The following is a 12,812-nucleotide window of genomic DNA, read 5'->3' as shown; positions in this document are numbered from 1 at the left end:
GCCTATTGAGATACCCCTTATCTCCTGTACCTACTGTACTCCACCACGAAAACAACTTGTACACCCACACCTGACCGGGTCCCGCCTCTATGGAGGCGTAGCCAATAAGACCATGGCCATGGTCACCACACACTCTCCCTCGCCAAAATCCTGTTCAGTAAAAGATCCCTCAAAAGGGAACTCAGGGCCGCTTAAGAGCGGGACGCTCAGCCAGTACTCATATAACTAGGTTATATACATAACCTATCGTTATATTTCGTATCTGGCTTATCGCGTCCCGCTCTTAGCTATTGAGATATGGGTCAGAGCGGATGCGAGACCCAACAGATGTACCCCTGAGGACCCGTAAGCCCACATCAAGGGGTTCGGGAGCCCTGTCACCCCCATCCTTCCTAATGAAGGGGGGGCGCAGTCAACTCCACCTGAGTGCGAGCAAGAGGGAACTAGAACCCCTTGAACACACAGCACAGGCGGAACCACGTGTGACCTAACACACTGTGGCCCATACCCACACACTCCTGCTACCCTACCAAAGGACGGGAAGCAGGAAAGGCCACAGACCCCAGAACCGCCTGGGAGACAGAACCCCCGGTCATGTCCATGAGTAAAACCTTACAAAGGGGCCCAGGGAGGACCATGATCCTCCACCGAAGCCCCACCCAGGAGGCCTGTAGCTGTTCCGCAACTGTTCCTACTTCCGGGGTAGGCCTGATTGGCCCCGACAGGCACGTGACCCGCGCGGCCACGCCCCGCGGCAGCCCCAAGGCGCGCGGCAACGAGGAAGGAGTTTGCGGCGCCTTTCATAATAATCGTGCCGCAGTCGGCAGTCATGCAATCATTTATCATTTAACATTTGAAAGGCATACATGAAATAAAATAGTATAGAGACATATGTACAGCGTTCGATGCAGAATAGAAGTTCGCGGCGGAGCTCCGTCGCGGCAGCATTATGTAGCAGTAATCCCCCCTTTTTTAACAACCAACACTAGCTCAATTGGTAAGGCTGCTTGGCTGTGGATCCTATGGTCCGTTTGTGACAAGTTCGATTCCCTTAAAAATGTTTTTTTTTTTTTTTTTTTTTTTTTTATTATCGTATTGTATATTGTATGGTACAGTAACGGTCTCTGGAGCGCGCCAGCATTTGCACTGCAACGCATACACCTTACTGTAAATTGTACCTCATCCCATGCAGAATAGAAGTAACTGAGTTACCATACAATATACAATACGCTATAGTGCAAAGCAGAAATGGGATGAGGTACAATTGAAAATGAACATGCTTCGAAGATGCCAGGGGCAACAAACCTCCGGTAAGCTTTCAACATTACGCAATTCCTCCAATCTTTTTCATACTACTAGTTACATAAGGTGCACTGCATCCAATATGATGGAATGAAAATAGAGGAAGGGTGTGTTGGTGACCATGGCCATGGTCTTATAGGCTACGCCTCCATAGAGGCGGGACCCGGTCAGGTGTGGGTGTACAAGTTGTTTTCGTGGTGGAGTACAGTAGGTACAGGAGATAAGGGGTATCTCAATAGGCTTAAGAGCGGGACGCTCAGCCAGTACTCATATAACTAGGTTATATACATAAACTATCGTTAACCCTTTCACTACCACACTACATGAGGTTAACATTTCACTACCACACTACAGAAGGTTAACCCTTTCAATACCACACTACATAAGGTTAACCCTTTCACTACCACACTACATACGGTTAACCTTTCACTAGCACACTACAGAAGGTTAACCCTTTCACTACCACACTACATAAGGTTAACCTTTCACTACCACACTACAGAAGGTTAACCCTTTCACTACCACACTACATAAAGTTAACCTTTCACTACCACACTACAGAATGTTAACTTTTCACTACCACACTACAGAAGGTTAACCCTTTCACTACCACACTACAGAAGGTTAACCCTTTTGACACCCCCTCTCTCTCTCTTCCTCCCTCTGCCTCTCTCTCTCTATCTCCTCAATCTCTGTCTCTCTCACTCATCTCTCTATCTCTCTCTTCCTCCCTCTGTCTCTCTCTGTCTCAGTCAGTATTTCTGTCTCAGTATTTCTGTCTCAGTATTTCTGTCTCAGGGACAACACACACAATACAGTAGCCTATATAATGCTGCACACATATATATATAATAGTATATGACTTTAACATAACCTTTAATCAGAACAGCATAACTGGACCACATACCACTTTAACATAACCTTTAATCAGAGCAGCATAACTGGACCACATACCACTTTAACATGACCTTTAATCAGAGCAGCATAACTGGACCGCATGCCACTTTAACATAACCTTTAATCAGAGCAGCATAACTGGACCACACACCACTTTAACACAACATTTAATCAGAGCAGCATAACTGGACCACATACCACTTTAACATCACATTTAATCAGAGCAGCATAACTGGACCACAGACCACTTTAACACAACATTTAATCAGATCAGCGTAACTGGACCACATACCACTTTAACACAACCTTTAATCAGAGCAGCATAACTGGACCATATACCACTTTAACATACCCTTTAATCAGAGCAGCATAACTGGACCATATACCACTTTAACACAACCTTTAATCAGAGCAGCATAACTGGACCACATACCACTTTAACATACCCTTTAATCAGATCAGCGTAACTGGATCACATACCACTTTAACATAACCTTTAATCAGAACAGCATAACTGGACCACATACCACTTTAACATAACCTTTAATCAGAGCAGCATAACTGGACCACACACCACTTTAACACAACATTTAATCAGAGCAGCATAACTGGACCACACACCACTTTAACACAACATTTAATCAGAGCAGCATAACTGGACCATATACCACTTTAACATCAACTTTAACCAGAGCAGCATAACTGGACCACATACCACTTTAACATCACCTTTAATCAGAGCAGCATAACTGGACCCCATACCACTTTAACATGATCTTTAATCAGAACAGCATAACTGGACCACATACCACTTTAACATAACCTTTAATCAGAGCAGCATAACTGGACCACACACCACTTTAACATAACTTTTAATCAGAGCAGCATAACTGGACCACACACCACTTTAACATAACCTTTAATCAGAGCAGCATAACTGGACCACACACCACTTTAACATAACCTTTAATCAGAGCAGCATAACTGGACCACATACCACTTTAACATCACATTTAACCAGAGCAGCATAACTGGACAATATACCACTTTAACATCACCTTTAACCAGAGCAACATAACTGGACCCCATACCACTTTAACATACCCTTTAATCAGATCAGCGTAACTGGACCACATACCACTTTAACACAACCTTTAATCAGAGCAGCATAACTGGACCACACACCACTTTAACATACCCTTTAATCAGATCAGCATAACTGGACCCCACACCACTTTAACATACCCTTTAATCAGAGCAGCATAACTGGACCACATACCACTTTAACACACGCTATAATCAGAGCAGCATAACTGGACCACATACCACTTTAACATCACCTTTAATCAGAGCAGCATAACTGGACCACATACCACTTTAACATCACCTTTAATCAGAGCAGCATAACTGGACCACATACCACTTTAACATAATCTTTAATCAGAGCAGCATAACTGGACCACATACCACTTTAACATAACCTTTAATCAGAGCAGCATAACTGGACGACATACCACTTTAACATAACCTTTAATCAGAGCAGCATAACTGGACCCCATACCACTTTAACATAACCTTTAATCAGAGCAGCATAACTGGACCACATACCACTTTAACATAACCTTTAATCAGAGCAGCATAACTGGATCACATTTCACTTTAACATGGCCTTTAATCAGAGCAGCATACCTGGACCACATACCACTTTAACATAACCTTTAATCAGAGCAGCATAACTGGACGACATACCACTTTAACATCACCTTTAATCAGAGCAGCATAACTGGACCACATACCACTTTAACATAACCTTTAATCAGAGCAGCATAACTGGACCACATACCACTTTAACATACCCTTTAATCAGAGCAGCATAACTGGACCACATACCACTTACCATCACCTTTAATCAGAGCAGCATAACTGGACCACATACCACTTTAACATAACATTTAATCAGAGCAGCATAACTGGACCACATACCACTTTAACATGACCTTTAATCAGAGCAGCATAACTGGACCACATACCACTTTAACATCACCTTTAATCAGAGCAGCATACCTGGACCACATACCACTTTAACATAACCTTTAATCAGAGCAACATAACTGGACGACATACCACTTTAACATCACCTTTAATCAGAGCAGCATAACTGGACTACATACCACTCTAACATGACCTTTAATCAGAGCAGCATAACTGGACCACATACCACTTTAACATAACCTTTAATCAGAGCAGCATAACTGGACCACATACCACTTTAACATAACCTTTAATCAGAGCAGCATAACTGGACCACATACCACTTTAACATAACCTTTAATCAGAGCAGCATAACTGGACCACACACTACTTTAACACAACATTTAATCAGAGCAGAATAACTGGACCATATACCACTTTAACATCAACTTTAACCAGAGCAGCATAACTGGACCCCATACCACTTTAACATCACCTTTAATCAGAGCAGCATAACTGGACCCCATACCACTTTAACATGACATTTAATCAGAACAGCATAACTAGACCACATACCACTTTAACATCACCTTTAATCAGAGCAGCATAACTGGACCACATACCACTTTAACATAACCTTTAATCAGAGCAGCATAACTGGACCACATACCACTTTAACATAACCTTTAATCAGAACAGCATAACTGGACCACATACCACTTTAACATAACCTTTAATCAGAGCAGCATAACTGGACCCCATACCACTTTAACATGACCTTTAATCAGAACAGCATAACTGGACTACATACCACTTTAACATAACCTTTAATCAGAGCAGCATAACTGGACCACATACCACTTTAACATCAACTTTAACCAGAGCAGCATAACTGGACCACATACCACTTTAACATCACCTTTAATCAGAGCAGCATAACTGGACCACATACCAATTTAACATAACCTTTAATCAGAGCAGCATAACTGGACCACATACCACTTTAACATAACCTTTAATCAGAGCAGCATAACTGGACCACATACCACTTTAACATAACCTTTAATCAGAGCAGCATAACTGGACCACATACCACTTTAACATCACATTTAACCAGAGCAGCATAACTGGACCATATACCACTTTAACATCACCTTTAACCAGAGCAACATAACTGGACCCCATACCACTTTAACATACCCTTTAATCAGATCAGCGTAACTGGACCACATACCACTTTAACACAACCTTTAATCAGAGCAGCATAACTGGACCACATACCACTTTAACATACCCTTTAATCAGATCAGCATAACTGGACCCCACACCACTTTAACATACCCTTTAATCAGAGCAGCATAACTGGACCACATACCACTTTAACACAAGCTATAATCAGAGCAGCATAACTGAACCACATACCACTTTAACATCACCTTTAATCAGATCAGCATAACTGGACCACATACCACTTTAACACAAGCTATAATCAGACCAGCATAACTGGACCACATACCACTTTAACACAAGCTATAATCAGAGCAGCATAACTGAACCACATACCACTTTAACATACCCTTTAATCAGATCAGCATAACTGGACCCCACACCACTTTAACATACCCTTTAATCAGAGCAGCATAACTGGACCACATACCACTTTAACACAAGCTATAATCAGAGCAGCATAACTGAACCACATACCACTTTAACATCACCTTTAATCAGATCAGCATAACTGGACCACATACCACTTTAACACAAGCTATAATCAGAGCAGCATAACCTGACCACACACCACTTTAACATGAAATTGAATAGAATTTCACCAACAGTAACATTTTAGTGCCTCCACCTTGACCTCTTGTCTAGTTTCCAGTAAAGTGACACAACGTGTCAGGGGAGGGGACAGGCACCTCTGTGCGGGCAGGGGAGGTGGGGGGGGGGGGGGGTCAGGCGGGGGGGTGAGCCGGGCGGGGGAGGGGGGCGGGGGTCTGAATGAGGGTAAACAGTAGCGGTCCTGTGTTCTCTGTCAGTTGGGGCCCCACACTGCTGTCTTTGTGTACCAGGATGGGAGGAACACACACACACACATGCACACACACACACACACACACACACACACACACACACACACACACGCACACACACACGCACACACACACACGCACACACACGCACATGCACACACACACACGCACACATGCACACACACACACATACACACACACGCGCGCGCGCGCGCACCGCACACGCGCACCAGCACACACGTGCACACACACACACACACACATGCACATACACACACACACGCACACACCAGAATCAAAGCCGAGCGGGTGCCATGGGAAACAAATTGCACCGTTTGAGAGCGACACTGGCACGGGGGGGGGGGGGGTGGGGGGGGGGGCCGACTGTTTCTCATCGCATCTCACTTAAAGGAAAACTTTAAGTGACTGATGGTGTGAAGCTACTGATCCTCCCGCCTTGTCAGCGTGACAGAGTGTCCCTGATGGTAGGTGAGATCCCTGATGGTAGATGAGATCCCTGATGGTAGGTGAGATCCCTGATGGTAGATGAGATCCCTGATGGTAGGTGAGATCCCTGATGGTAGGTGAGATCCCTGATGGTAGATGAGATCCCTGATGGTAGGTGAGATCCCTGATGGTAGATGAGATCCCTGATGGTAGTTGAGATCCCTGATGGTAGATGAGATCCCTGATGGTAGGTGAGATCCCTGATGGTAGATGAGATCCCTGATGGTAGGTGAGATCCATGATGATAGGTGAGATCCCTGATGGTAGATGAGATCCCTGTTGGTAGGTGAGATCCCTGATGGTAGGTGAGATCCCTGATGGTAGGTGAGATCCCTGATGGTAGGTGAGATCCCTGATGGTAGATGAGATCCCTGATGATAGGTGAGATCCCTGATGATAGGTGAGATCCCTGATGGTAGATGAGATCCCGTCTGAGCGTCCTGCTTTTAGATAAACACCACAGTCGTTAGGAAAGATCCTGTTTGCGCAGCACTCAAGACATTTTCATTAAAACTCTTAACACTTTGAGTGCCACGCCGGGTTTTCCTTTTTACCCCCTGAATGCCACCATCGGCGCCATTGTTAACGTTGATATCGCCTAATCTATGTTTTAAATTATGGCTATGTGTCTAATCTGCCCATCGCATTATCAAAGACTATTTTCCAGTTAGTGCTGTCAAGGCAGATTGGTTTTTTATCGCGTCATTTCCGTTTCAGAGCATTTAGAAAAGCACCCGTTTTCAGATAAAAAACAGCCCATTCTGGACCATTCTATGAAAATCGTCTTTTACTGGAATATTCCACAACGTTGATATTCGTCTGCCTTTTTATGAATCGTTTTCAAATAAACGCTAGATGATCAATATTATACGTGCACGCAAGCACATTCGGGCCGCCCACGGATAATCGCCGCGTTGATTTCCTCTCTGACTTTTACAGTGAAACCGAAAGAGTCCATTTCACAAAACAGCCTATAACTTCATCAAAATGAGTCTGATTATCCTAACACTGATAACATAGAGTCCTTACATGACATCAGATGGTATCCAACTGGTATATTCCAATTCCTGATCACCATTCGAAAAAATCGATAAGTGTATAGATCCAACGCGATACAGTAGAACTCCATGATCAGCGGCGCTCAGATGCTCCAGAATGAATTCTGGTAACCCCAGCTGGATCAGTGGACTGGAAAATGTGGAGTACCGGATTTTTTTGCCCATCCATTTTCATTGAGTCCATTCCAAAATCCCTTATGTCATCTGAAAGACGATAGGGGGCGCTTTTTTCCACATATAATCTCCGGCGGTGCTCGTGTATACTCGTGTAGGCTCGCGTGATGCAATATGATTTCAGATCGCTAAAAAAAAAAAATACAAAAAAAAAAATCCGAGAAATCTCGTGAGTGGCTTTCAACCACATAAAAATAAACCCGAGATATCTCATGTGTGGCAGTTAAAGTGTTAACGGTGATAAAGTGCCTTGTGTCAGGGAGGGGTGCGGCATTCACACTGACAGCCTTAGTGCTGCGTTCACACTGACAGCCTTAGTGCTGCGTTCACACTGACAGCCTTAGTGCTGCGTTCACACTGACAGCCTTAGTGCTGCGTTCACACTGACAGCCTTAGTGCTGCGTTCACACTGACAGCCTTAGTGCTGCGTTCACACTGACAGTCTTAGTGCTGCGTTCACACTGACAGCCTTAGTGCTGCGTTCACACTGACAGCCTTAGTGCTGCATTCACACTGACAGCCTTAGTGCTGCGTTCACACTGACAGCCTTAGTGCTGCGTTCACACTGACAGCCTTAGTGCTGCGTTCACACTGACAGTCTTAGTGCTGCGTTCACACTGACAGCCTTAGTGCTGCGTTCACACTGACAGCCTTAGTGCTGCGTTCACACTGACAGTCTTAGTGCTGCGTTCACACTGACAGTCTTAGTGCTGCGTTCACACTGACAGTCTTAGTGCTGCGTTCACACTGACAGTCTTAGTGCTGCGTTCACACTGACAGTCTTAGTGCTGCGTTCACACTGACAGTCTTAGTGCTGCGTTCACACTGACCTTAGTGCTGCGTTCACACTGACAGCCTTAGTGCTGCGTTCACACTGACAGCCTTAGTGCTGCGTTCACACTGACAGTCTTAGTGCTGCGTTCACACTGACCTTAGTGCTGCATTCACACTGACAGCCTTAGTGCTGCGTTCACACTGACAGCCTTAGTGCTGCGTTCACACTGACAGCCTTAGTGCTGCGTTCACACTGACAGTCTTAGTGCTGCGTTCACACTGACAGCCTTAGTGCTGCGTTCACACTGACAGCCTTAGTGCTGCGTTCACACTGACAGCCTTAGTGCTGCGTTCACACTGACAGTCTTAGTGCTGCGTTCACACTGACAGTCTTAGTGCTGCGTTCACACTGACAGCCTTAGTGCTGCGTTCACACTGACAGTCTTAGTGCTGCGTTCACACTGACAGCCTTAGTGCTGCGTTCACACTGACAGCCTTAGTGCTGCGTTCACACTGACAGCCTTAGTGCTGCGTTCACACTGACAGCCTTAGTGCTGCGTTCACACTGACAGCCTTAGTGCTGCGTTCACACTGACAGTCTTAGTGCTGCGTTCACACTGACAGTCTTAGTGCTGCGTTCACACTGACAGTCTTAGTGCTGCGTTCACACTGACAGCCTTAGTGCTGCGTTCACACTGACAGCCTTAGTGCTGCGTTCACACTGACAGCCTTAGTGCTGCGTTCACACTGACAGCCTTAGTGCTGCGTTCACACTGACAGCCTTAGTGCTGCGTTCACACTGACAGCCTTAGTGCTGCGTTCACACTGACAGCCTTAGTGCTGCGTTCACACTGACAGCCTCAGTGCTGCGTTCACACTGACAGTCTTAGTGCTGCGTTCACACTGACAGCCTTAGTGCTGCGTTCACACTGACAGTCTTAGTGCTGCGTTCACACTGACAGTCTTAGTGCTGCGTTCACACTGACAGCCTTAGTGCTGCGTTCACACTGACAGTCTTAGTGCTGCGTTCACACTGACAGCCTTAGTGCTGCGTTCACACTGACAGCCTTAGTGCTGCGTTCACACTGACCTTAGTGCTGCGTTCACACTGACAGTCTTAGTGCTGCGTTCACACTGACAGCCTTAGTGCTGCGTTCACACTGACAGTCTTAGTGCTGCGTTCACACTGACAGTCTTAGTGCTGCGTTCACACTGACCTTAGTGCTGCGTTCACACTGACAGTCTTAGTGCTGCGTTCACACTGACAGCCTTAGTGCTGCGTTCACACTGACAGTCTTAGTGCTGCGTTCACACTGACAGTCTTAGTGCTGCGTTCACACTGACAGTCTTAGTGCTGCGTTCACACTGACAGTCTTAGTGCTGCGTTCACACTGACCTTAGTGCTGCGTTCACACTGACAGCCTTAGTGCTGCGTTCACACTGATAGTCTTAGTGCTGCGTTCACACTGACAGCCTTAGTGCTGCGTTCACACTGACAGTCTTAGTGCTGCGTTCACACTGACCTTAGTGCTGCGTTCACACTGACAGTCTTAGTGCTGCGTTCACACTGACCTTAGTGCTGCGTTCACACTGACAGCCTTAGTGCTGTGTTCACACTGACAGCCTTAGTGCTGCGTTCACACTGACAGCATTAGTGCTGCGTTCACACTGACAGCCTTAGTGCTGCGTTCACACTGACAGTCTTATAATAATAATAATACATCTATTTTATATATCGCTTTTCCAGGTGCTCAAAGACGCTTCACATGGGCAGGAGAGACAAACTATGGCAAAACAAAAAAACAGAACAAAACAGAACAAAAATAATACATGACAAAATAAAATAAAACCGACAGAATTAGAGGTCAAAAGCAAGATTGAAAAGGTGGGTTTTGAGGGCTGATTTAAAAGATGTCAGGGTGTTTGCATCACGGATATGGCTGGGGAGGGCATTCCAGAGGGAGGGGGCAGCAGCAGCAAAGGCCCTGTCGCCCCAGGTCCGGAGCCTGGTCGTGGGAGGTGTTAGGAGGTTGGCATCTGCAGACCTAAGGCGACGGGTGGGCGTGTGACGGTGGAGGAGGTCGGACAGGTAGGGAGGGGCAAGGTTGTTGAGGGCTTTAAATGTGATGAGTAGTATTTTAAAATGTATCCTGTATTTGATTGGAAGCCAGTGGAGGTCGTGGAGGACAGGGGTGATGTGATCAGAGCGACGGGTGGAGGTGAGCATGCGGGCAGCAGAGTTTTGGACATATTGGAGTTTATTGAGAATAGTGTTTGGTGAGCCGTAGAGGATGCTGTTGCAGTAATCTAGTCTTAATGATATGAATGCATGAACCAGTGTTTCAGCAGCGGAGAGTGATAGGGAGGGGCGAAGACGAGCAATGTTCCGGAGGTGATAGAAGGCAGATTTGGTTATGTGGTTCACATGGGGGAGGAAAGAAAGGGTGGAGTCCAGGATGATGCCAAGGTTACGGACGTGAGTGGAGGGGGTGACAATGGTACCATCAATATTTAGGGTGAAATCCTGGGTGTGGCTGGTGAGGGATTTTGGACCGATAATGATGATTTCTGATTTATTGCAGTTTAATTTGAGAAAGTTATTTTGCATCCATGTTTTGATGTCTGTGAGGCAGGTGCTGAGGGTGGAGAGAGTGGCTGGAGTGATAGTCTTGGTGGAGAGGTAGAGCTGAGTGTCGTCTGCATAACAGTGAAAACGCAGGCCATGTTGGCGGAGAATCAGACCAAGTGGAAGGATGTAGAGGATGAAGAGCAGGGGACCAAGTACTGAGCCTTGGGGGACACCATGAGTGATGGGGGCAGTGGGGGATTTGCAGTTGTTGATAGAGATGAATTGGTGCCTGTGTGAGAGGTATGATTGGAGCAAGGTGAGAGGGATTCCGGAGATGCCAACGGAGGACTGGAGACGAGTGATGAGGATGGGGTGACTGATGGTGTCAAAAGCAGCGCTGAGGTCTAGGAGAATGAGGATGGCGAGGGAACCAGAGTCGGCAGAGAGGAGTATGTCGTTGGTGACCTTTAGAAGAGCAGTTTCGGTGCTATGTTTGTTGCGGAATCCGGATTGAAATGTATCATAAAGGTTATTGTTGTCGAGGTAGGATTTTAATTGGGAGGCAATGGCTCGCTCAATTATTTTTGAGAGGAAGGGGAGGTTGGAAATGGGGCGGAAATTATCAAGGGTTTCAGGGTTGAGACCGGGTTTTTTTTAGTAGGGGGGTGACAGAAGCAATTTTGAGGGCGGGGGGAAATAGGCCAGTGGTCAGAGAGGTGTTTACAATGGAGGTGATTAGGGGAGAAAGGGCAGGGAGACAAGCCTTGACTAGGATGGAGGGGATAGGGTCCAGGATGCAGGTTGAAGTTTTCATTGTAGAGAGAATGGAGGATAGGTCCGATGCGGTGATTTCAGTGAAGGATGTAAAAGGTGGGTTGGGCGGTGGAGAGGGGGTTGAATCCGGAGGGGAGATAGTGTTGGCGGAGGCAATTGTTAGTTGGGTGTGGATTTTGTAAATTTTTGTTTGGAGATGTGACAGATAGGAGACACATTTAGTCTTAGTGCTGCGTTCACACTGACAGCCTTAGTGCTGCGTTCAAACTGACAGCCTTAGTGCTGCGTTCACACTGACAGTCTTAGTGCTGCGTTCACACTGACAGCCTTAGTGCTGCGTTCACACTGACAGTCTTAGTGCTGCGTTCACACTGACAGCCTTAGTGCTGCGTTCACAATGACAGTCTTAGTGCTGCGTTCACACTGACAGCCTTAGTGCTACGTTCACACTGACAGCCTTAGTGCTGCGTTCACACTGACAGCCTTAGTGCTGCGTTCACACTGACAGCCTTAGTGCTGCGTTCACACTGACAGCCTTAGTGCTGCGTTCACACTGACAGCCTTAGTGCTGCGTTCACACTGACAGTCTTAGTGCTGTGTTCACACTGACAGCCTTAGTGCTGCGTTCACACTGACAGCCTTAGTGCTGCGTTCACACTGACAGCCTTAGTGCTGCGTTCACACTGACAGTCTTAGTGCTGCGTTCACACTGACCTTAGTGCTGCGTTCACACTGACAGTCTTAGTGCTGCGTTCA

General features: G+C 46.3%; 1 protein-coding gene across 1 annotated transcript in view; it reads left to right on the top strand.

The window, feature by feature from the left end:
- Positions 1-6,910: 6,910 nt before the first annotated feature.
- The window catches only part of LOC311248045 (guanine nucleotide-binding protein G(i) subunit alpha-2), a gene marked incomplete at its 5' end in the record, with an annotated part of 60,020 nt that continues 54,118 nt past the window's right edge, over positions 6,911-12,812 (top strand). The window contains one exon of the mRNA XM_084339007.1: positions 6,911-6,932. Coding sequence (XP_084195133.1) covers positions 6,911-6,932 — 22 coding nt within the window. The remainder of the gene's footprint in view (positions 6,933-12,812) is intronic.

The sequence above is a fragment of the Notolepis coatsorum genome (genome assembly GCF_963971535.1).
Source record: "Notolepis coatsorum genome assembly, contig: SCAFFOLD_291, whole genome shotgun sequence".
Classification (NCBI taxonomy): domain Eukaryota; kingdom Metazoa; phylum Chordata; class Actinopteri; order Aulopiformes; family Paralepididae; genus Notolepis; species Notolepis coatsorum.
This window is presented reverse-complemented; position numbering and strand designations above follow the sequence as displayed.